The sequence below is a fragment of the Oncorhynchus nerka genome, linkage group LG22 (assembly GCF_034236695.1).
Source record: "Oncorhynchus nerka isolate Pitt River linkage group LG22, Oner_Uvic_2.0, whole genome shotgun sequence".
Classification (NCBI taxonomy): domain Eukaryota; kingdom Metazoa; phylum Chordata; class Actinopteri; order Salmoniformes; family Salmonidae; genus Oncorhynchus; species Oncorhynchus nerka.
The window spans coordinates 80,359,297-80,386,025 of NC_088417.1; the positions used below are offsets into that span (position 1 = coordinate 80,359,297).

The 26,729-nt window shown below is 44.7% G+C and overlaps 1 protein-coding gene across 2 annotated transcripts in view; it reads right to left on the reverse strand.

The window, feature by feature from the left end:
* The window catches only part of LOC115105811 (calcium-binding protein 1-like), a 30,888-nt gene that overhangs the window by 2,780 nt on the left and 1,379 nt on the right, over positions 1 to 26,729 (reverse strand). Inside the window, exons 1-7 of one of the 2 annotated variants that reach the window (XM_065007447.1) lie at positions 13,560 to 13,999; positions 6,961 to 7,125; positions 6,027 to 6,057; positions 5,111 to 5,254; positions 4,501 to 4,610; positions 4,097 to 4,171; positions 3,897 to 3,969 (exon numbers count right to left, since the gene is read on the reverse strand). In XM_065007447.1, coding sequence (XP_064863519.1) covers positions 3,897 to 3,969; positions 4,097 to 4,171; positions 4,501 to 4,610; positions 5,111 to 5,254; positions 6,027 to 6,057; positions 6,961 to 7,125; positions 13,560 to 13,697 — 736 coding nt within the window. In that variant the 5' untranslated portion in view covers positions 13,698 to 13,999. Of the gene's footprint in view, positions 1 to 3,896; positions 3,970 to 4,096; positions 4,172 to 4,500; positions 4,611 to 5,110; positions 5,255 to 6,026; positions 6,058 to 6,960; positions 7,126 to 13,559; positions 14,000 to 26,729 lie in introns of those variants that run through there. The other variant, XM_029628218.2, reaches the window with a different exon arrangement.

Consider the following 26,729-nt stretch of genomic DNA (forward strand, 5'->3'; position numbering starts at 1 on the left):
GTCATCCTCCCCTGATATGAACAGTGGACCATGACAGGGGTTTGTCAAGCGCTGCAATATCATACAACGAAATAATAATGAACATAAAGTGGATTCGGAAAGTATTCAGACCCTTTGACTTTTTCCACATTTTGTTACATTACAGCCTTATTCCAAAATTAATTAAATTACATTTTTCCTCATCAATCTACACATAATACCACATAATGACAATGCGAAAAATAGATTTTTAGAAATGCTTTCAAATATATATATATATATATATATATAAAGAAAAACATAAATACCTTATTTGCTAAATGATTCAGACCCTTTGCTATGAGACTCGAAATAGAGCTCAGCTGCATACTGTTTCCATTGATCATCCTTGAGATGTTTCTACAACTTGATTGGAGTCCGCCTGTGGTAAATTCCATTGATTGGACATGATTTGGAAAGGCACACACCTGTCTATATAAGGTCCCACAGTTGACAGTGCATGTCAGAGAAAAAAGAGAAAAAACTAAGCTATGAGGTCGAAGGACTTGTCTGTAGAGCTCCGAGACAGGATTGTGTCGAAGCACAGATCTGGGGAAGGGTACCAAAACATTGAAGGTCCCCAAGAAGTGGCCTCCATCATTCTTAAATGGAAGAAGTTTGGAACCACCAAGACTCTTCTTAGAGCTGGCCACCCGGCCAAACTGAGCAATCGGGGGAGAAGGGTCTTGGTTAGGGAGGTGACCAAGAACCCGATGGTCACTCTGACAGAGCTCCAGATTTCCTCTGTGGAGATGGGACAACCATCTCTGCAGCACTCCACCAATCAGGATTTTATGGTAGAGTGACCAGACGGAAGCCACTCCGCAGTAAAAGGCACATGACAGCCCGCTTGGAGTTTGCCAAAACATTTACATTTAAGTCATTTAGCAGACGCTCTTATCCAGAGCGACTTACAAATTGGTGCATTCACCTTATGACATCCAGTGGAACAGTAGTGCATCTAAATCTTTTAAGGGGGGGTGAGAGGGATTACTTGATCCTATCCTAGGTATTCCTTAAAGAGGTGGGGTTTCAGGTGTCTCCGGAAGGTGGTGATTGACTCCGCTGTCCTGGCGTCGTGAGGGAGTTTGTTCCACCATTGGGGGGCCAGAGCAGCGAACAGTTTTGACTGGGCTGAGCGGGAACTGTACTTCCTCAGTGGTAGGGAGGCGAGCAGGCCAGAGGTGGATGAACGCAGTGCCCTTGTTTGGGTGTAGGGCCTGATCAGAGCCTGGAGGTACTGAGGTGCCGTTCCCCTCACAGCTCCGTAGGCAAGCACCATGGTCTTGTAGCGGATGCGAGCTTCAACTGGAAGCCAGTGGAGAGAGCGGAGGAGCGGGGTGACGTGAGAGAACTTGGGAAGGTTGAACACCAGACGGGCTGCGGCGTTCTGGATGAGTTGTAGGGGTTTAATGGCACAGGCAGGGAGCCCAGCCAACAGCGAGTTGCAGTAATCCAGACGGGAGATGACGAGTGCCTGGATTAGGACCTGCGCCGCTTCCTGTGTGAGGCAGGGTCGTACTCTGCGGATGTTGTAGAGCATGAACCTACAGGAACGGGCCACCGCCTTGATGTTAGTTGAAAAAAGGTACCTAAAAGGTACCTAAAGAATCTCAGACCATGAGAAACAAGATTATCTGGTCTGATGAAACCAAGATTGAGCTCTTTGGCCTGAATGCCAAGCATCACGTCTGGAGGAACCCTGGCACCATCCCTACGCTGAAACCTGGCACCATCCCTACGCTGAGGCCTGGTGGTGGCAGCATCATGCTGTGGTGATATTATTCAGCAGCAGGGACTGTAAGACTAGACAAGATTGAGGGAAAGATGAACGGAGCAAAGTACAGAGAGATCCTTGAGGAAAACCTGCTCCAGAGTGCTCAGGACCTCAGACTGGTGTGAAGGTTCACCTTCCAACAGGACAACAACACGAAGCACACAGCCAAGACAACGAAGGAGTGGCTTCAAGACAAGTCTCTGAAAGTCCTTGAGTGGCCCAGTCAGAGCCCGGACTTGAACCCGATTGAACATCTCTGGAGACCTGAAAATAGCTGTGCAACGACGACACTCCCCATCCAACCTGACAGAGCTGTCATGAGGATGGCCTGTGGATGAGGTTTATGACCCCATCATAAATACCTTTCTCCCTTTTCTCTCTCTTGACTCTACAGAAGGACTCTTGAAAAGCCTTTGTTAAACATAGAGTCTGGGAACATCAAAAGGTGGGGGGAAAGGAACCATATTTCGGTAATCCAACCAGCTGAAAATATGTGTTGGTACTAAATGAATATGATGATTCAGATCAGTTGGCGTCTGAGACATTATTACTGATGAGAGGACGACATAAACTGTATCTTGGAAAGTCTACACATTTTAGTTATCAGATTCACATGGAATTGTTGTGCAATTTCAATGTTTAAATATGAAACTAGTTGTGAAAAGATTAAATGTAATCTAGCTTCTTAATGAGAGAACGGTTTGTCATAGAGTAAACTATGCTCAACTCAGTGGCCCTGCCCATGTGAACAGACATTGGTTATAAACTATGAAACACGCCCTTCTCTCCCCTCCTATATAAAGCCCTTGACGAAAATGTAACTTTCTGTTCCGAGGACGTTAGGGCGACAGTCCTACGTTAAAAGGGCTCAGATAATAAGCTGTTCCAAGGATGTGTGGACTTAAGGTCCCCACGTTGAAAGGACAAAGACCACCTACAGAACTAAGCCAATCTTCGAGAACCTAACAAAATTAGCATCGAATTTCATTGTGAAGGTGACGACCTACACCCCGGAAGGATGAATTTCGACTATACCAGCCAGAATATAGCATGAGCTTAAAAGTATGGCAACTTGGTATGAACTTTGAACTCTTATTCACTCCAGAAGTGATACCTCCTAGCCGTTGAGTTAGCAGCAGTCGCTAAAAGTGGGCTAGGAGAGGATGGACAGAGTATCCATTCTACCACGCTCCAGTTCACTAGACATTATTCAGTGGACCAGAGATCCATAAAGGACAAACCGGCCTTCCATCGACGATCAATCTACCGAAGCGCAGCTCAGAGTAAATATTTATTGCATTCTCCTTTTTCAAATGGGCGGTTATTTAGAATGCATAAGATTCTGTATTTACGATAGCATACCTTCTGCCTTTGTTATTCAGTCTTCCTGCTTTTTCACTCAAACCCAACCCCCTCTCTTTGTGTAACCAGCTGTCGTATCTGTTCCGTCCAACAGGGACGTTTTCTTTATGACATAATTTGTAATCAATGTATGATCCATTCTGTGTGATTATTTAGGTATTTAGTAAATAAATAATTAAACCAAATGTTGTATTGCTGATTCAACTTGTTAGCCACGGTTCGTGAAGATAACCAAGAATTTACAACTTTCAGATGAGACTGAATAAAGTGACGATTAAATATTGACTGCTATTGATGCAAAAGATTACTAGGTCTTTAAGGGTTTATTCAGAAGATAACAGCTCTATAAACATTATTTCTAGTTGATTACATTCACCTGATTAGCTTAATCAGGTAATATTAATTACAGATAAATGTCAGAATAGCATGTCATATCACTTAATCCGGCATAGCCAAAGACACAACAGCTTTGTATTTTTTATAAATTTGCAAAAATGTATAAAAACCTGTTTTTGCTTTGTCATTATGGGGTATTGTTTGTAGATTGATGAGGGGGAAAAAACGATTTAATCCATTTTAGGCTGTAACGTAACAAAGGCTGTAACATAATAAGGCTGTAACGTAACAAATATTTGGAAAAAGTCAAGGGGTCTGAATACTTTCCGAATGCACTGTAATACCTGTCAAACAACATCCTACAGGGAGGTGTCTTAGAACCCACTGAGATACTGTAGCTCACCTTCAAAGTCGACATGGCCGTCTCCATTCAGGTCAATGTCCCGTAGGATGTCCTCTAGGTCTCTATGACCAACCTAGTAGAATAGGGAAAGAACCGAGAAAAAGCACTGCTCAAATGTAGGCTACAGTGAGATCAGACAGATGCGTGGACAGGTTGAGTGAAAGATGGAAAAACTCAAACAGAAGGACCACTTTTCTTACCTGTTGACCTAAAAGTTTCTTCATTGCTTCTCTGAGTTCAGATGTGCTGATCTGGCCATCACCATTTGTGTCAAACTGAGAGAGAAGGAGAGAATATAATAATGAATAATTAACTAGCTAATCATGCAGTATTGTAGTCTGCTCTTTCACCAATACCGTCGTCTTTCCTATATTACTAATGAGTTCCCCATACACATGAATGCTTCTCCTCACTTAATCAAATTTATATTAGCTTAAATCTTTCTAGCTTTCTTTCATCCCCTTTGGATTTTGTTCTTTCTTTCTCTATTATATCATTTATATGTAATAAAAATAAGTTCTCCTCACTCTATTCCTATCTCTCGCTGTCTTATTATTCCATTCCATACCACCCTTCTCTCTCTCTCTCAATCTCTTATCCTCACCTCTTTGAAAGCATCCCTTAGCTCCTTGACCCCGATCATATCTGCTGTTTCAGCCAGAAGTTTGGGCCCCATCAACTCCACAAAGTCCTCAAAGTCCACATGTCCTCCCACTGTGTGATGAAGAGTAAACGTAGGTTGAAGGATGTCAGATATAAATTCACAAAACATGTCACACGAATACATCTACAGGGACATTTGTACAATGTCAGAAATATGCAGCTTTGAAAGAGGAGAGAGAGAGAAAAGACTGGCAAAATTTAAGCTACTGTCATGTCTACATCATATTCAGTCATCAATTTTCTCCAAGCCCAGATAGTATTTATAGAAGCGAATGTTATCTTCTTTTCAAGGTTAATTGTTAAAGGGATCAACATCAGAGGTATTGGACCTTGAATGTTCAGAGCCTCTGTGTGTAATGGTGTGTGCAAGTGTCTTTTAGTGTGTGTTAGTGGAAGGGGACGGGGGGGACAGGGGTACATAGAGCATGAATTAGAGATAGAGAGAAAGAAGGAAGAAAGGACATAATATGATAGTGTAACAAAAGAGAAAAGGATAGAGGAAAATGCAAGAGCATAGAAAAAAGGAACACAGGACCTCCCATATTACTCACAGTTCATGTTGATCTGCTGGCTCAGTTCTATCAGCTCCATCTCAGTAGGCATGTAGCCCATGGTTCTCATGCAGTTGCCTAGGTCTTTACAGCCAATGAAGCCATCTTTGTCTTTGTCAAACTCTTTAAAAGCCTCGCGCAACTCTGAGAAAGGAAAGCATAGATGGAGAAATATCAATTGTGCTTTTTAATCACATTATAAAAACCATCAGTTGGCTTATTGTTTTACTACACACAATGAGTGTGGTGTTTATAATACACATGACAGGGAGAGTGAGAGGTAAGCTTGAAACAGTCCGCAGGCTGAAAATATTCCAAAGGTACCTAACACGAGAATGAGATTTTACCAAGGTCAGGCAGATCCTTTGTTTGTATGGATCTAAACCAGTAAGGACTGCTCAATGACTGTATATAGGAATGTTCAAAGCCATTGATCACATGACACCATACATTCCTATGTGAAGACTCAATAGCGCATTGAAGCCAAATGAAGTCGGTTAAGATAGCATCTCATGGAGACACAAAATGAGCAGTTTGAGCTACACTAGGAAGTGACGTTGCAGGTTAGCTCAGTGCTGCTCCCTCTCATTGAGTAACGCAGTTGAAGGCCGACTGGGTTACGGCAGGCTGCCATTAGCAACTAAATGATCCTTATCACTTCTGTGTGCGATTTTAAAATAATTGATTCAAGGACCTACATCTGGTGTATTACACAAAGCTTGACCACGAAGATTGCCATTTTTCCATTCACTATAATGAGGGATCTAACCTTGCCTACAGTACCGTGGTCAGCCTTGGACTTCGGTTGCTTCAATGAGAGGGGGCAGTTGTTCTCCCCTGGGAATGCTACAGTCCAATATGCAATATGAAAGCTCATTGTAATTCATACGGTTTGCTCCTGTATAATGAAACTTACCATCCATCTCCTCCGGCCTCAGCTCTCTATCCTGTAAAGAATCACAAGTCAGGGTTAGGATCCAGCAAGTGGCATTCCACAATTGATGGCTCATAACAGTACAAAACTCTTATGTGAGATATCATCAACTTAACAATCGTTATACATCGTAGAGTACTTTTGTTACATGTGCAATCACAGTTTTTTTTGTGTTAAATCATGTAACGATGAACCCAAATGCAACTTAGTTTAGAGCATTTGTTTGATGCTTGAGTAGCCCATCTACTTAGCTGAGAGGTGCATGCCAACTTTGAGGGTTGGTGGTGAGTCCTGGGGGAACATAGGATGAAGGAGTTCCATTTGTTCTCTCTTAAGATTAACGTCTAGCCTTTGAATTAGCTCGACCCCACCCCTGCATCCCCTAATAGCATCATAGAACATATCATCATGACAGGCTATGAACGGTGCCAGTCTACCAAGGACAGGTCAGTGCACATCTTCCCTTAATGACAATGCCTTGCTACTGAGTCTACTGATCACAGTGAGACTGATACAGACGAAGACAGATGACCTTGTTGCTGCTCCACAGACTTTAGTAAACATTCCGTCAAGGCAATACTACATGGAACACAACGACTTACATTCTATCAGAGTGGCACAAATGGCAGTGAGTGCTAACACTCACACACAGTCGCACGCGCTCATTTTCACACCAACTGACAAGCATTCTATATGTAGGTTACTGTGGATATTTTGAGTCCATTACCTTCTTCTTTGAGTCCATAAGGAGTGTATTGGTCAACGTGGGTGAAAAAGAAGCAGACAAAGACAAAATGTCTGTATGATTATGTGTAAGTTTGTATGAAAATGTTTGTTTTCTTACATGTAGCTACAATGTAAATGTGTCTCTGCATGCATTATGGGCATGTGTCTGTTTGTGTCTGGACTTACGTACAGCCTGCCGGCTCTCAGCGAAGCCCTTGCGTAGAAAGATGCAGGCAGGCCCCAGTACGTTGTGCATGTTGCCTCCATTCTGAGCCATAGCAACTAGTGGCTCAAGATAGGCCCCCCCAGTACCCTCCTCACAGGACTGCACTGCTCTGTAGTTCTTCTTCTGGTCCTGGGGTCACAGATATCCAGGGTGTGGGGCCAGGAGATAGAGGCGCAGGGGCAGAGACAGGGACATAGACTGTGACTCAGCTTGTGGATGGACAACATGGAGTCAGTCAACAACAAGGGGCTAGCTGGTATGAGGGTGGGTGTATGGAAGTGGAGGTGGTGGTGGAGAGGCTGAAAACATGTATGTTAGTCCCTGTGAGTGAGGTCAGAGGTCAGGATAGTAATGGGGCTAGTCAGTCAGTCATGTGGAAGGAACACAGTCAGGGATTGGGTTCAGTGAACGGGGCAATTAATGCCACCCATCCATCCCAAAGATGTCTCCGTACTGCTGAGGACACTGATTTGACTCAGCACACTGCTAGGGTTAGATAATCAAAGAGACACAACAGCTAACTAAGACAATCAGCACAATCCAAGAGAGGGCACGCAGGGAGACCCAAACACATATCTGCAAGCCATTCTGCTTTTGACATATGCACAGTGTAATAGTGGCACAATGATCCCTGTGTAAGGTACCCAGACAATGATCACACTCATTATTGGTTAAAAATGTAGGGTTCTCAATACATAATTTTGTCTAAATACCATTTAAATACAGGGTTTTATTCACGACAGGAAAGCCACACGCATATAAAAGAGACGGATTGCTTCGTGCTCATTCCAATTAACCATTGTCCCAATGATGGAAAGAATTAAATACATCCAGCCATTACATTATAATGACTAATTTGTCTGTGGACCAGGGGGCAGTGACAGGCCATACAATGCACAGACCTAATTACAGACAGAGCCACAGGTTAATTAAATATGAAGGGTGTCACGCCCTGACCTTAGAGAGCCTGTTTATTTCTCTATTTGGTTAGGTCAGGGTGTAATTTGGGTGTGCATTCTAGTTTTCTATTTCTTTGTTGGCCGGGTATGGTTCCCAATCAGAGGCAGCTGTCTATCGTTGTCTCTGGTTGCAAATCATACTTAGGCAGCCTGTTTTCCACCTGAGTTTGTGGGATCTTGATTTTGTATGGGTGCTGTGTAGCCTGCAGAACTTTAGGTTCGGTTAGCTTTTTGGGGGGGGGTTCATAAAATTAAAGAAAGATGTACACTTTCTACTCTGCGCTTTGGTCTCATTCCGACGACGGATGTAACAAAAGTAACATCGGCCACCATAAGAAACCTTTAAAAGTAAAAAAAATAAGGGCCAACCTTTCGGCAGTGTAATGACAGACAAAGAGAAAAGTGGCATCAGTGGACAGAGAGGAGCTGTGGTAAGAGACTAGAATGCTGACTGGCTTATGACAGAAAGTGTCACTATACATGGAACACTGAGCAGTTAACTTAAAGTGGAACTGACAGCATTGTTGGCAGAATAGATGGATGCAGTTTAATGTATGATTCATATAATTCACCAATACATTTCTTGGTAGTCTGAACAATATTGCTATCAGGTTGGTACATTGTTTGCTGCCTCCATTCGGGATGCACTGTTTCAGGTTCAATGTCTCAATATTTTGGTAAAAACTAACAAATGTAACGAAGGCTGGGAATGTAATTTGGTTAGCTAGCAAGAATGTGAACAAATGTTATCCAGTTAGCATATCTCTTGCGTTCGCAAATTCTTTCTGGCTATCTACTCCAATTTCAGAGCACTCTCATCTGAGTGCCAGAGACCAGAATAACTGATCAATTTACGTACGCGCAACATCTGTTGAATATGATCGGTGTCAGTAAACGTAGGCAAAAAAAGTAATAGTAAACGCTATAGATAACATATAAAGAGCCCAACCAACTCTGCTAGGGTGAGTAAAATGGTCAGTGAGGTGTTCTCTCATTTGTGTCTGTAAGTAGCTAGCTAGCAAGCTAACCATCTTTAGCCAGTAAGCTTGGGTGCTTGGTTGGGACAAGAATGCATTGGCAGAAAAGCTGCAGAAGGCTACAATTCCCCATCGTTTATCAGTGCAATTTTGAAGGCCAACTAGCTGAAAAGGTTTGATAGGGTTTATAAAATGTTCCTTAGTTAGATTTTCTCTCATCTTGCTCTGGCTAGTATTAGTTGTTAATCTTGTTGGTGCATAACTGAGGGAGAGAGAGCCTACCTTTTCATGTTGTTTGATCAAAAGAACTGTAAAGTTCCCAAATTTAAGACGACTCCCGTGGTATTTAGATATATGCAGAAATCCATTCAGGTGTATTTTGTGGCATTTGGCGAATGTGTTCTAATGGTCTAAAGTCATGCTGTTGCAACTTCCTGTAAACACACTGTCCAGTTAAAAGTGAATGATGGCAGGCCTGTGTGACAAATGGCTTATTTGCCTACTGTAGCCCTGATTGGCTATGGCTCACCGGTCTGCGTAGACTCCGGTCCTGGACAAGACAGAAGTTTTTATTAGGTTTTATTGACTGCAGTGTCTTAATTGTCCAAACTTACGGCCGCTTTCCCACTATAATGCTATAGAATTTTCACAAAAGCTGTATTTTACGTAATTCCCAAACATTCTAAGAATTTATGAAAATGTGAAAATGGCCATTTCTAAGTGCTCGCCTGTCAGAAAATATAACAAAATAAATAAAGTGTCATATACTTCCTGGGCCGGGCTAGAGTGGGCATCGAGCCAAGTAAGGTTGGGCAGGCTCGGTGCTCAAGAGCTCCAGTGCGCCTGCACGGTCCGGTCTATCCAGTACCACCTCCACACACCAGTCCTCCGGTAGCAGCTCCCCGCACCAGGCTTCCTGTGCGTGTCCTCGGTTCAGTACCACCAGTTCCAGCACCACGCACCAGGCCTTCAGTGCGCCTCGCCTGTTCAGCGCAGCCAGCGCTTTCCTCCTCTCCTGCGCTGTTGGAGTCTCCCGCCTGTTCAGCGCAGCCAGAGCCTTCCTTCTCTACAGCGCTGCTGGAGTCTCCCGCCTGTTTAGCGCAGCCAGAGCCTTTCTCCTCTCCTGCGCTGTCGGAGCCTCCCGCCTGTTTAACGCAGCCATGGCCTTCCTCCTCCACAGCACTGCCGGAGCCTCCCGCCTGTTCAGAGCAGCCAGAGCTGTTGGAGTCTCCCGCCTGTTCAGCTCTTCCAGAGCCTTCCTCCTCTACAGCGCTGCCGGAGCCTCCTGCCTGTTCGGAGCAGCCTGAGCTGCCAGACTGCATGGAGCAGCCAGAGCTGTCAGCCTACATGGAGCAGCCAGAGCTGTCAGCCTGCATGGAGCAGCCAGAGCTGCCAGTCTGCATGGAGCAGCAAGAGCTGCCAGTCTGCATGGAGCAGCCTGAGCTGTCAGTCTGCATGGAGCAGCCTGAGCTGCCAGTTTGCATGGAGCAGCCAGAGATGTCAGTCTGCACAAAGCTGCCAGTCTACATGGAGCAGACAGAGCTGTCAGTCTGCATGGAGCAGCCAGAGCAGCTAGATCCGCCAGTCAGCCATGATCTTCCAGATCTGCCAGTCAACCAGATTCTTCCAGATCTGCCAGTCAACCAGACTCTTCCAGATCTGCCAGTCAACCAGAATCTTCCAGATCCGCCAGCCAGCCAGGATCTACCGGAGACAACTACCTGCCTGAGCTTCATCTCAGTACTGGGCTTCCTCTCAGTACTGGGCTTCCTCTCAGTACTGGGCTTCCCCTCAGTCCAGGGCTGCCCCTCAGTCCCGAGCTGCCCCTCAGTCCCGAGCTGCCCCCCAGTCCCGAGCTGCCCCTCAGTCCAGTGGGGTTCTGGGTGAGGACTATTAGGCCATGGTCGGCGGCGAGGGTGGATTATCCCAGGACGCGAAGGGGAGGAACTATGACATTAATGGAGTGGGGTCCACGTCCCGAGCCGGAGCCGCCACCATGGACAGACGCCCACCTGGACCCTCCCTATGGTTTTGAGGTGCGTCCGGTAGTCCGCACCTTAGGGGGGGGGGGGTTCTGTCACGCCTTGGTCATAGTATTTTGTGTTTTCGTTATATATTTGGTCAGGCCAGGGTGTGACAGGGGTTTATTTTGTTGTGTTTCGTATTGGGGTTTTGTAGGCATTTGGATTGCGGCTGAGTAGGGGTGTACCATAGGCTTGGCTGCCTGAGGCGGTTCTCAATCAGAGTCAGGTGATTCTCGTTGTCTCTGATTGGGAACCATATTTAGGTAGTCGGGGTTTCACTGTGTATTTTGTGGGTGATTGTTCCTGTCTTTGTGTTAGTTAGCACCAGACAGGCTGTATAGGTTTTCGCGTTTCGTTTTGTTTTGTTTATTCAAGTTATTTCATGTATCGTTCATCTATTACATGAGTAACCACCACGCCGCATTTTGGTCCGACTCTCTTTCAACAGACGAACGCCGTTACAGCGGCTTTTTTTTGTATCTAGCTGCATAAGTGTTGCTCTCCACTGGTGGATCGAGTTTTGAAATCAGTGGAAATAGAGTACGATAGCTAAAGAGATGGGAAAACGCATGTTTCCAGATTACGTCTTCAAACTAAGGACATTTGTAGCATGGATCGGTGACAGGGAGACGTGTCCATCATGCATGATGATGTATACGGGTAAGATTAGCTAGCTACATTTTCAGATATTACACGTTTGTAATTTTGACCAAGTGGTTTCATTTCAATCTAAAGTGTACTGTTAGCTAGCGTTAGCTAACGTTAGGTGGCTGGCTCATAAGCTAAGGTAATGTGTGTGATCTTACACGTTGTTTACCTAACTAGGTTCCTTGTTTACTTAGGTAGCTAGCTACATGTCTTAAGCTAAAGTGTACAATACCCGTTGACTATGGCCAGTGTCAGTAAACATCGGCAAAAAAAACAATGAAATTGTTGTAAGCAGAGCTGGTTAGGCTGTTTTCATGTTATCCAGAGGTAAACAAACCATCGGCCAGAGCATCAAGCGAGCGCTCTGAATGCAACAAGATATGTGGGGCTAAAGCTTAAGAGGGTGTGAACGATGCTGAATGGGTGTAGACAAAGAAGAGCTCTCTCACCGAAACACTAAAATGCCATTTTCTCAAAAGTGAGTTTACAAGTTTATCAACATTCAAAGCAGAATTATTTTCCCATTGTTCCTCAAATGCAGTGTATGATATACCATTTTGTATCTCTGAGTTGGGTTTTGAGAATAAGGAGAGAGGGCACAAGGAGTATGAATGAGATTCTCCCCCTCTATCCCTGCCCATTTTCCAGACCCACCCCCCCCCCCCCCACACACACACACACACACACTGCATTTGCCCTCCAATGTACATGACCTTCACACTCCATTTGTTACAGTGGCATTTCCAGCGCCAGCTCCTGCCCTGATACACAGGGCACATCAGCAAGTGATACACGAAGCAGTGCTGATTATCTGATGGTCCATTGTGTCACCAACCTCTACTAATGTTTTTTTTTTAATTATTACATTGAAATGACAGCTAAAACAATATTCTAATGTGAGAAGCAGTAACTTCCCTAGCTACAAGATGGCTTCAACAGTTGCTTGTCATATTGTACTGTACACGCTCAAGGATGTACAGCTGCTGAAGGGGATGAATCTCACTGATGCGTGGTGAAGCAATGCTCCCACTGAACATGAAATCCTGTCTTTACTGTGCAGTTACTCGATGGCTAAAGATCTATGGCTGTCATTGTTGATCCTTCTGTTAAATCACTGAATTATTGTTGTACATGGACTAATCATATACTACTGGCAGATAATGTAAAAATCCCTTCATGATAAGTCCAATATATCCATTCTATAGTCCATTTATAGTACAATGAACATTAACTGGCTGGAAACCCAACCTACCTGTTGTGCAGGGCGTCTGTTAAGATCAGGCTAAAATCCATCATGCTCCTGCAGGCATGGTTCAAGACTATAGCGCCACCTGTTGGTATGTCTGCGCCACATAATCCCCTCTGAAAATGTGAAGTGTTGATGCTTGAAACATGTGGTTGATCATTACAGGAGCCTGCTCAGTGACACCACTCATCCCAGCTATCGGATTCAAGAACAACACAAGACACTGTCTACTACACTAAGGACTCCCACACAGTCACTCCAGCACAACTGTTATATTCACATATATGACAAATAAATATGTAAAAACAGTCACAATGTAGTCCTAATGCGTGGTAGAGTTCATATAGTCCATGTACAACTATACTGTCGTCTTCCTGTCCACAAAATATTGCAGGCTTCCCAGTCAGTATTCTACGCTGGTCAGCTGACTATTTTAGTCCTTGAGGTTCAGTGAGGTTGATGAGACCATAGCATGAGACACTAGGTTGTCCTGTCTCCTCTAATATTCACAACTAGTCTGTAACAGCGAGAGCACAGCTCCTCAGACCAGAAGACTGACAGAGATGCCCCACAGTCAATGCAAAAAAAATCCATGTCCAGTGTGGTCCAATAGCCTCCAGTCAAGTTAAGGACAGTGAGACAGACATGCACCACAGACAGTCAGGGGTTCAGGTGGTCCACAGCCAGAACACAGTACACAAAACCTTACCTTCTTGGAGAAGTGAGATTTGACTGAGTTCCCCATGGTAAAGTCCCTCTCGGTGTGTGTTGTGTGTCTAACCGTGTCTGTGTTAGTATGTCTGTATGGTGTGTGTGCATGTGTATGCGTGTGTGTTTGCATGTGCATGTGTTTCTATGCATGCATGGGATAAAGAGAAAGGTGGTTCAGTGGGTCACAAACTAAGACAAAAGGGAATTTAGGGGGAGAGAGAGACACAGAGAGAAAGAAAGAGCGGGAAAGTGAGGTTCCACAAGATCCACAGAAGACCTAGAGGGAAGGACACTGGGAGTCACGGTGAGAGAGGTAGAGAGGGAAGAGGGGAGGTAAACTGAAATGGAGGAAAGCAAAGAAATGCAACAAAGAATGAAAGATCAGAGAGACAAAGACATGAGAGGGAGAGGAGGCAGGCATGCGTGTCTTAGCGAGATGTAAGCGCTCAAAGTAGAAAATGCAAGATTGCTTATTCATTAGCTCACCATCCTCTCTCCCTCAGCCTCTCTCTTTTTCTCCCTCCCCCTCTCGTCTCTCCCTCACTCTGTTGCACAGTTTCAAACCATCTCTACAAAGCGAGAGAGTGACAAAGAAGCTTGTTCGGACAAGCATATTACCTTCCCCCGAGCAAGATACTGGAGACAGTAATCCAAACACACACGCGCGCATACACTCGATTAAACACACTCACGGATGTGGGGCTGTGGAGCTAAAAATATAACGCACCCTCTCTCTCTCTTCCCCCTCTCTTTTTCCCTCCCTCTTTCCCCTCTCCCCCCCTTCTCTCTCCCTCCTGTCTCCCTTCCTCTCTTTCCCCTCCTCTCTCCCTTCCCTCCTCTCTCTCTCTCTCTCCGCTCCTCTCCCCTCCTCTCTCCCCCCTCCTCTCTTCCCCCTCCCCCTCTCCCTCTCTCTCTCCCCTCCTCTCTCTCCCGCTTTCTCTTACACACGTATGCACATACACAGAAGAGTATGTTCCTCACAAAGTAATTTTAAGCTAGAAGGGACAGTATTGAGATCAAAGCTCTACAAAATACACAATAATTTAACATAAAAGGCATGTGGATGATGGACCACACACACACACACATGCATACATGTACAACACACACCACAAATCACTGCACACTTGTTATATATCTACAGGGTTCTGAGCATTTAGGCAATAAGCACCACATGTATGCTGATAGCAATCTATGCAATCACCTGCAGTGGCTGCCACTGGTCAATCGTTTCCCATAGTTACACACACCAAGGTCCTTTCTCTCGTCTATCCTCTACCTCTTTTAGTCATTTATTCTTTGTCTGCCTCTCTGTTCTACTCCTGATGATTCATCCAGCCTCTCACCGGAGGCTCATTGTGAACATCAGAACACATCAGAACACATCAGAAATCAGACACAGGAGCCGTTGGCTCTCATAATGTCAGCCCAGTGTGTGCACAGGCATAACACACACACACACACACCTGTTTATGTGCCAATTCACATAAACAATAACGCTCACTGTGTTCACCTCCTGATATACACTCATCCATACAACATCCCTCTATATGTTCCTTTCATAACAAGGCACAGTCAGCACACAAAGGAAAGCATGCATTAGTATATTCATACCCACATTCACACACATGCAGACACATACAGTTTGCCACGGGAGAGACATGCCACTAATTCGAAGAGGAAATTTGATGTTAATAATTGCTTTTGCAGTTTAATGAAGATTTGAGGTCAAAGTTAATCCCATTTGATCCAGTGCCATCTAGTGAGCTAAATGGCTTGGGAGAGGAGGGAGAGGAGTCTGGACTGGTAGGGCTGGTAGCATCATCTCTCATGATTCTGCCATGGCATGTCTTTTTTCTCATTCCATGTATGTACTATACTACAGTACTGTATGTGAGTGTGGGTTCATTCTGTAACCTCCATATGATGATGAATATATCTGCCTTTACAGTCCATTTTTAGTTCCTCATCCAATTGCCTATAATTATTACCGTATTATAATGCTACCTTAATATTCACATCAATATTCACAAGTCAGATACAGATGTTCTTCAGAGATATTACATTAATAATGTACTTTATACCTTATATGTTAGTTTCATCTGGGGTAGATATTGAAGAATGGATAACCCATATGTCTGGCTCCTTATGGAGGAGAGAAGAGCCTGAGAAACAAATTGATTTGGGATGATGACCTTATAGCATCTGTATGTGAAAATCACCCGAGGAGGATTCAGTCAGTGACCTGTAAACAGCCCAAGTAGGGAGAGATTATGGTGATGACACACCATATCAACCCCTGAGTTGAAATAACAGCCTTTTTAAATAAAAGTCTGAAAAATGTTTTAGGTTAAATAGGTTGTTATTTTTATGGCAATGAAAGTATCATCTTTCATTTGAAACTAATCTATTCCATGCTAGGAATAATTAAGTGAGAAGCTAATGAAAAGATTTCTCCTTTTTCTAAAGGAGAATGGATGGGGAGTAGTTTGCCGTCAACATTTCAAATAGCATAGCACATAGTATCATGATACAACCTTAGCCAATATTACTATTCTCTTCTTCTGCCTCTTGCCTCTGTGTCCCCTTTCACTCTCTCTCCTTTCCCTGTTTCCCTGTCTCCCTGATTTCCTCTTCCAGTGGCTACGGACAGCCTCAGGTTCCCATGAATATTCATCATTAGCACTCACACACATAAACACACACATGCGCACAGACACACACGTCTTTACACAGTCTCTTGAATTTCACGGTCTAATCCTTCACATTTCAATGAGGATTTAACTGAATAGTGAAAATGTCTACCTCCTTCACAACCATCCATTAATGGACTGTATAAATAGCCATCTGTGGCTATAAATAGTCTTTGGGCTATACACATATTGAAGACAGAAATTACAGTTGATACGACAATACTTATACATGTATCATGGCAGCTTGTCCACACCTCCTTTTCACTTCCCTTTACCACCCAGTCCTTTCATTTTTCTCTCTCTTTCCCGTCATCCATGCTCTCTCTCTTTCCCGTCATCCATGCTCTCTCTTTCCCGTCATCCATGCTCTCTCTCTTTCCCGTCATCCATGCTCTCTCTCTTTCCCGTCATCCATGCTCTCTCTCTTTCCCGTCATCCATGCTCTCTCTTTCCCGTCATCCATGCTCTCTCTCTTTCCCATCATCCATGCTCTCTCTCTTTCCCATCATCCATGCTCTCTCTCTTTCCCGTCATCCATGCTCTCTTTCTTTCCCATCATCCATGCTCTCTCTCTTTCCCGTCATCCATGCTCTCTCTCTTTCCCATCATCCATGCTCTCTTTCTTTACCGTCATCCATGCTCTCTCTCTTTCCCGTCATCCATGCTCTCTCTCTTTCCCGTCATCCATGCTCTCTCTCTTTCCCGTCATCCATGCTCTCTTTCTTTCCCGTCATCCATGCTCTCTCTCTTTCCCGTCATCCATGCTCTCTCTCTTTCCCGTCATCCATGCTCTCTCTCCATTTTCTCTGCCCCCTCTTTCCATTTCAGACCTCATCAAGGTCAGTATGACCTGGCAGGAGAGAGGGAGGGAGAGATGGAGAGGAAGACAGGGAATGATGGAGCGAGGGTCAGAGAACTAATAAAAAAGGGAAAGGAATGAGACTTACAAAGGAGAGAGAGAGCGAGATGACATTTGAAATGTCTATTCCTTTAGAACTTTGGGAGTGTAATGTTTACTGTTCTTTTTTTGAGAGAGAGAGAGAGAGAGAGAGAGAGAGAGAGAGAGAGTGGGGGGGTCCATAGAGTGAAATAGGAGATTATTCAGTGGAATAGTGACAAGGGAAGGTAGGGAGGAGGGAGCATACCACCAGCAGGAAAAGGAGGCTTTAGCTGTGCTTTTACTGGAGAGGTTTCCTTGCTGTCACGCTCGTTGAAATGATTGGACCAAGGCGCAGCGTGCGTATAGAGTTCCACATATTTTAATCAATTGAAACTCACCAAACAAAACAATAAAGCACAAACGAAACGTGAAGCTAACAGTGCTACATTTACATTTACATTTAAGTCATTTAGCAGACGCTCTTATCCAGAGCGACTTACAAATTGGTGCGTTCACCTTAAGACATCCAGTGGAACAGCCACTTTACAATAGTGCATCTAAATCTTTTAAGGGGGTGAGAAGGATTACTTTATCCTATCCTAGGTATTCCTGAAAGAGGTGGGGTTACAGGTGTCTCCGGAAGGTGGTGATTGACTCCGCTGTCCTGGCGTCGTGAGGGAGTTTGTTCCACCATTGGGGGGCCAGAGCAGCGAACAGTTTTGACTGGGCTGCGCGGGAACTGTACTTCCTCAGTGGTAGGGAGGCGAGCAGGCCAGAGGTGGATGAACGCAGTGCCCTTGTTTGGGTGTAGGGCCTGATCAGAGCCTGGAGGTACTGAGGTGCCGTTCCCCTCACAGCTCCGTAGGCAAGCACCATGGTCTTGTAGCGGATGCGAGCTTCAACTGGAAGCCAGTGGAGAGAGCGGAGGAGCGGGGTGACGTGAGAGAACTTGGGAAGGTTGAACACCAGACGGGCTGCGGCGTTCTGGATGAGTTGTAGGGGTTTAATGGCACAGGCAGGGAGCCCAGCCAACAGCGAGTTGCAGTAATCCAGACGGGAGATGACAAGTGCCTGGATTAGGACCTGCGCTGCTTCCTGTGTGAGGCAGGGTCGTACTCTGCGGATGTTGTAGAGCATGAACCTACAAGAACGGGCCACCGCCTTGATGTTAGTTGAGAACGACAGGGTGTTGTCCAGGATCACGCCAAGGTTCTTAGCGCTCTGGGAGGAGGACACAATGGAGTTGTCAACCGTGATGGCGAGATCATGGAATGGGCAGTCCTTCCCGGGAGGAAGAGCAGCTCCGTCTTGCCGAGGTTCAGCTTGAGGTGGTGATCCGTCATCCACACTGATATGTCTGCCAGACATGCAGAGATGCGATTCGCCACCTGGTCATCAGAAGGGGGAAAGGAGAAGATTAATTGTGTGTCGTCTGCATAGCAATGATAGGAGAGACCATGTGAGGTTATGACAGAGCCAAGTGACTTGGTGTATAGCGAGAATAGGAGAGGGCCTAGAACAGAGCCCTGGGGACGCCAGTGGTGAGAGCGCGTGGTGAGGAGACAGATTCTCGCCACGCCACCTGGTAGGAGCGACCTGTCAGGTAGGACGCAATCCAAGCGTGGGCCGCGCCGGAGATGCCCAACTCGGAGAGGGTGGAGAGGAGGATCTGATGGTTCACAGTATCGAAGGCAGCCGATAGGTCTAGAAGGATGAGAGCAGAGGAGAGAGAGTTAGCTTTAGCAGTGCGGAGGGCCTCCGTGATACAGAGAAGAGCAGTCTCAGTTGAATGACTAGTCTTGAAACCTGACTGATTTGGATCAAGAAGGTCATTCTGAGAGAGATAGCGGGAGAGCTGGCCAAGGACGGCACGTTCAAGAGTTTTGGAGAGAAAAGAAAGAAGGGATACTGGTCTGTAGTTGTTGACATCGGAGGGATCGAGTGTAGGTTTTTTCAGAAGGGGTGCAACTCTCGCTCTCTTGAAGACAGAAGGGACGTAGCCAGCGGTCAGGGATGAGTTGATGAGCGAGGTGAGGTAAGGGAGAAGGTCTCCGGAAATGGTCTGGAGAAGAGAGGAGGGAATAGGGTCAAGCGGGCAGGTTGTTGGGCGGCCGGCCGTCACAAGACGCGAGATTTCATCTGGAGAGAGAGGGGAGAAAGAGGTCAGAGCACAGGGTAGGGCAGTGTGAGCAGAACCAGCGGTGTCGTTTGACTTAGCAAACGAGGATCGGATGTCGTCGACCTTCTTTTCAAAATGGTTGACGAAGTCATCTGCAGAGAGGGAGGAGGGGGGGGGGAGGAGGATACTACTATACTAGTGCTACTAGGCAACTATACATAGACAAGATCCCACAAATCGCAATGGGGAAAATGGCTACCTAAATATGATCCCCAATCAGAGACAACCATAAACAGCTATCTCTGATTGGGAACCATACCAGGCCAACATAAACCATTAATCACCTAGATGACCCACCCTAGTCACTATCACGCCCCAACCAACAGAGAATAAACAGCTCTCTATGGTCAGGGCGTGACACGTGCATTATCTTCAGAGCTGTCAAATGCTCTGTGACCAAGGAGCTGAAGGGGGAAAATAAAGTTCTGTATTTTCCTTACATAACCTAGGTCTGTTAGCATGACTGCCTTCCCACATAGCTCAGATCTTCCTCCTATTTATCCAATTCCTTCACTCTTTAAATTCCTGTCACCCCTGTGGCTGCTCGTATGACACACAGAGGTTGGGTTTACGAACTGTGAATTTGCTAATGTGGGATTGGCAGGATCATTACCCTAATACACACACATACACACACACACACATCATTATCACACAATCACACACAGTTTATTAATGAGTGTAACTTATCTCAAGCTGGGTAAACTGGATAAGAACCGCCACAGCCTGTTATCAAATACTGTTGTATACATAAATTAAGAGTTTATTTCCAAAAATAATATAGCCACCTACTTTTCACTTGTTTTTTCGTCAGAAATGATTGCTTATGGGTACCTTCATGTGTGTGTAAAATATTACTGTTCTTAGAGTTTTTATTCATAGATTTGAGATGTTAATGAACATTTTATGAACATTTTTTATGAACATTGTTTTGCAAAACCCTATACTGTATTTACATTTGTTTCGCTGGAATGGAATGTTCGAATCCTGTATATTTGACTGTAATATGTGGTTGTCTCACCTAGATATCTTAAGATGAATGCACTTACTGTAAGTTGCCCTGGATAAGAGCATCTGCTAAATGACACAAATATCAAATGTGACTGTTTTACATACAGATCTCATATTCCTGTATTTAATTATTATTTTTAAACATATTTGAAATGTTGATTTCACAAATGATAAGTTTGTATAGTTCTTTATTGAAAATGTAGTTATTTGTTACAATTGACTGTGTAAAACCTAGGAGTACTACTTATTTCTCTGAGAGTGAGGCAGATAAATAGCATCAAGTGATAGATTTTAAACAAATGCACTGCATGACCAAAAGTATGTGGACACCTGGACATCTCATTCCAAAAGCATGGCCATTAATTGTCAGCCCCATTTGCTGCTATAACAGCCTCCACTCTTCTGGGAAGGCTTTCCACTAGATGCTGGAACATTGCTGCGAGGACTTTCTTCCATTCAGCCACAAGAGCATTAGTGAAGTCGGGCACTGTTGTTTGACGATTAGGTCTAGCTTGCATTCGGTGTTCCAATTCATCCCAAAGGTGTTTAATGGGGTTATGGCTAGGGCTCTGTGCAGGCCAGTCAAGTTCTTCCACACCAATCTCAACAAACAATTTCTGTATAAACCTAGCTTTGTGCATGGGGGCATTGTCATGCTGAAACAGGAAAGGGCCTTCCCCGATATGTTGCCACAAAGTTGGAAGCACAAAATTGTCTAGAATGTCATTGTATGCTTTAGCGTTAAGATTCACGAGAACTAAGAGGCCTAGCCCGAACGATGAAAAACAGCCCCAGACCATTATTCCTCCTTCACCAAACTTTACAGTTGGCAGTATGCATATGGGCAGGTAGCGTTCTCCTGGCATCCGCCAAACCCATATTCGTCTGTCAGACTGCCAGATGGAGAAGCATGAAGCATCACTACAAAGAACACGTTTCCACTGTGCCAGAGTCCAATGGCGGCGAGCTTTACACTACTCCAGCCGACGCTTGGCATTGCACATGGTGAGGCTTGTGTGTGGCTGCTCGGTCATGGAAACCCATTTCATGAAGCTCCCGACAAACAGTTCTTGTGCTGGACGTGGCTTCTAACGGATGTGACTAATATAGCCGAATCCACTCATTTGAACGGGTGTCCATATACGTTTGTATATATAGTGGACATGTCTGTCATTGAAGAACGCCATGCCATGATTAGACAGTGTGTGTTTTTTACCAACATTTGTCTTTTATTTCATTTTACCATGCACCTGCAACAAAGATAGCTCAGATGTGCCAATGCCTTTTGCATGTTGTACCCACATTTCTGAAAATGGATGCCCCCTCCTCATTCAATTCAATGTCTATTCCACGTTGGTTCATTGAAATGACGTGGAAACAACGTTGATTCAACCAGTGTGTGCCCAGTGGGGAGAGTAATGATGAGTATGGAGAGTATAGTGTAATGATGTTATCATTCATAACTGATGAAAATTGGTGTTTTATTTATAGCTATGCATGAATTCATACGTCCAGACAGGGATATTGTATTTATATCAGGATTTTCCTTTATTGATAGGAATCATTCATCATTAAACACTCATTATTTTCATGTCCAATTCTCACAATGCCCCCTCCTCATCACTTTCCTCATAACGCCCCCTCCTCATCACATTCCTCATAATGCACCCCTCCTCATCCCTTTACTCAAAACGCACCCCTCCTCATCCCTTTATTCATAATGCCCACCAACTATTCCCTTTCCTCATAATGCCCCTCCTCATCTCATTCTTCATAATGCCCCCTCCTCATCCCTTTCCTCATAATGCCCCTCCTCATCACATTCTTCATAATGCCCCCTCCTCATCCCTTTCCTCATAATGCCCCCCTCATCCCTTTCCTCATAATGCCCCTCCTCATCACATTCTTCATAATGCCCCTCCTCATCACATTCTTCATAATGCCCCCTCCTCATCCCTTTCCTCATAATGCCCCTCCTCATCATATTCTTCATAATGCCCCCTCCTCATCCCTTTCCTCATAATGCCCCCTCATCCCTTTCCTCATAACGCCCCCTCCTCATCCCTTTCCTCATAATGCCCCCTCCTCATCCCTTTCCTCACAACGCCCCTTCCTCATCCCTTTCCTCACAACGCCCACCTCCTCATCCCTTTACTCATAATGCCCCCTCCTCATCCCTATCCTCACAATGCCCCCTCCTCATCCCTTTCCTCACAACGCCCCCTCCTTATCTCTTTACTCATAATGCTCCCCTCCTCATCCCCTTTACTCATAATGCCCCCTTCCTCATCCCTTTACTCATAATGCCCCCTCCTCATCCCCTTTACTCATAATGCCCCCTCCTCATCCCCTTTACTCATAATGCCCCCTCCTCATCCCCTTTACTCATAATGCCCCCTTCCTCATCCCCTTTACTCATAACGTCCCCCTCCTCATCCCTTTACTCATAATTCCCCCTCCTCATCCCCTTTACTCATAATGCCCCCTCCTCATCCCTTTACTCATAATGCCCCCTCCTCATCCCCTTTACTCATAATGCCCCCTCCTCATCCCTTTACTCATAATGCCCCCTCCTCATCCCCTTTACTCATAATGCTCCCTCCTCATCCCTATCCTCACAACGCCCCCTCCTCATCCCTTTACTCATAATGCCCCCTCCTCATCCCTTAACTCATAATGCCCCCTCCTCATCCCCTTTACTCATAATGCCCCCTCCTCATCCCTTTACTCATAACGCCCCCTCCTCATCCCCTTTACTCATAATGCCCCCTCATCCCCTTTACTCATAATGCCCCCTCCTCATCCCCTTTACTCATAATGCCCTCCTCATCCCCTTTCCCCACAACGCCCCCTCCTCATCACTTTCCTCATAACGCCCCCTCCTCATCACTTTCCTCATAATGCACCCCTCCTCATCCCCTTTACTCATAATGCCCTCCTCATCCCCTTTCCTCACAACGCCCCCTCCTCATCACTTTCCTCATAACGCCCCCTCCTCATCACTTTCCTCATAATGTCTCCCTCCTCATCACTTTCCTCATAACGTCCCCCTCCTCATCCCTTTACTCATAATGCCCCCTCCTCATCACTTTCCTCATAATGCCCCTCTCCTCATCCTTCTTCTCTTTCTTTCTTTTTTTATTTAACTAGGCAAGTCAGTTAAGTACAAATTGTTATTTAAATAGCGGCCTTCCCCGGCCAAACCCGGATTATGCTGGGCCAATTGTGCACCTTCCTATTTGACTCCCAATCATGGCCGGTTGTGATACAGCCTGGAACGCCTCCCTCCTCATCCCTTTACTCACAACGCCCTCCTCCTCATCATTTTCTCATGACACCCCCCCTCATCACTTTCCTCATAATGCCCCCCTCACCCCTTTCCTCATAATGCCCCCTCCTCATAACGACCTCCTCCTCATCCCTTTACTCATAGCCCTTCTATTTCAGGAATTCCTTCTGATGAAAATGAAAGTGAAAGTGTAGGCTCTGCCCTAATTTATGTGCTCTCTATCATCATAGCATGACAAATGGCCCAAGACGATGCCCAAGGACCAGTCAGCCCTTCCTCCATCAAGGGGCCAACATCTTTCTCTACAGTATCCAGAGGACTGACTATTAAATGTGTGATAGAATAATACTATAGTGTCTATGTTTAGTATATATCAATAGAACTCTGAAGCTAGCTACAGTATATGGATGTATGATCTCTGTGGTTCCTTATAGTTGTTCAGAGTAATACTCTGTCCACCCCCACAGGTCATTACACATAGATGTGACCCCCTTCCTAGATGCTTCCTTGACAGGTTTGATCTGATTGGATATCTTAGTTTTACTACCTTTTTGTTTGGTCTCTGGATTGGACAACAATTTATTTTGAATACAAACAAGTCATATCTGGTATAAATGGAATGAATGTCTGTTCTCTCATCTTGATATTTTCTCATTTCCTAGGCTTCTATGCCTCTGGCCTAGTAGGCATCTCTTAGTTCATGCTTTGTCTTGTAACTTAACCTTAAGACATATATGCCTAGAATTATGTTTTGTTAATAATGTCAGTATTGCCTTGTAATTTTTTTAAGCTTTATGCCTTGTATGTGAATCCATTCAATTTATAAAGTTATTTAATAATACTTGCATTTTGCCATCACTTCTCATGACCATTCCTTGATCTTACTCAGCTAAACGCCTAATGCTTGCTTGCATATTTTCCTCACGTGTGCTCCCTCTACAGCCTGTAGGTCACCAGGCTGCTCGTTAGGGCGCACACCTGTCACCAGCGTTAGGCGCATAATGACACTCACCTAGACTCCATCACCTCCTCGATTACCTGCTCTATATATGTCACTCCCTTTAGTTTCTTCTTGTTCCTGTTCCTGTTCCATGTCGGTGCACTGTTCGTGTTTTCTTGTTTTGTTCTTTTATTTATTAAATGTATTCACTCCCTGAACTTGCTTCCCGACTTTCAGAGCACATCGTTACAATTTTAATGATCTTTATAGAGTCAGATATAGTTTTAATAGACTTTGTCCATTAATTGAATAGTCTTATTACAGGTCGCATGTAAGGTACATATACACATGCCAAATATTACCCTGCTACAAAAGCATGCTATTTATATGGATGCTTGAGATAATGTGTTTTCTTATGCAGGAATCCCTGCTTTAGTCACCAATTTGCAAACTGGCTTTGTCAGGTAGCGCGTTAGCCAAAGGATTTGAATATTTTTACTACCACACGAATGGCTGTTCTCCTCCACTCTCTCATAATCAGGTCTTGGGAGTGTTATATTTAGCTTCCACTGGCAGAGAATGAGTTCTGTAGGGAGACCTTGATGTTACATAAGAAAAATATGAAATATAGAATGTCAGTGGGTACATTCTCACTCCATATCAAAAGATTTATTCAAAGTATACTTGTGCCAGTGCCAATAAAAATATATGATAAGATAGATATGATAAGATAGATATGATATGTAAATGTCACCTAATAGATTATCACAACCAAAGATCCAAACACACGCATGCACCTATGTGCACACACAGGCAAGTGTACACACACACACACACACATCTTTGTATCAGACAAACAGAACATCTTGCAATATCTAGACAACACCACACAACTCTCATTTGACTTGAAACTTTGCTATTATGTAATTGGACACAAACGCTGCATATCCAGTTATAGATCTGATCCTACTGAAATAGTCAGAGCTTTCTGACAAGTCTCTGACTTACAGTAACTAGCATCAAGTGACAGTCCCCTTGCATACTTTTTCTGCTCAAAAACTCCTCCAGCTGAGCAATTTCACAGCCAAGTGAGTGAGAAATAGACAGATATTGTCATTAAAGGTCCTTCAATATTCCCATTTCAAAGCACAATGACTGGATAGAGTGATAGAGGGCTACTGCATCGTGTCTCACTGTGGAGCAGATTGAGATACTGTAGGCACTATAGAGCACAGCAGTGCTGCATAGATTGGGGTTTGCTGCCTAGAACTCCTGTGACTGATTGAAGCTCTGGCCTTGTTTGAGTGAAGTTATTTCTGGCACACATTAACACATGGGAAACGTGTTGTCTCCTTCTGAGCTTTCTATCTCCCTTAGCACTGAAACTAATATCTCAGCGCCACGGGAAGAAAACAATGGATAGCCTATGGAGAGCAACAGAGGCACTATAGGAACGGGGTTATTTGATGAGGACTTTGAAGAGGACCTTTGTATTAGTAGAGGGTAGAGGGTAGATGGAGAGGCACACTTCTTTTGCCATCCACAATCACCTGTCTATCTTCCGGTGTACGGCCCCAAAATCTGGCAAAGATTATACCTTTTCCATCCATAAACCTTGATGTGAGTGTGACTTACCACAAATAGCTGTGTGTGTGTGTGTGTGTGTGTGTGTGTGTGTGTGTGTGTGTGTGTGTGTGTGTGTGTGTGTTCAGCACAATACAATTTCCACAGGATTGGAAAGTTGATCCACCTGCCATTGCTCAGGTGACAGACATGATGAGAGTATCCTTCATATCAACACACATGACAGTCTGCCACCCCCTCCATCAAACTAATTACCAGATACACAGATAAGTGAAATTTGGACTCAAAACATATCTACATTTTTGATATGGTCAGCTGGGGTGAATGGGTGTCAGGTCACACTTGGGTTCCTGCTCTACCTGTCCCTCACGTTTGACCCTATCCTACCAACCTGACACTGTGAAGCATTCTCATTTTGTCATGCTTGAGCTGTCTAAGCTATATAATCTGACCTATCGGCTACTACTCATATCTATCCAACGGTCTTGTTTCAAATACATTGGAATCTTTTAGGAAAAATCTTTGGGAAATGTTATAGTGCACTGTGCAGTTGGAAAAATCCATAATCCCAGCCTTCTGTTGTCACGCATCC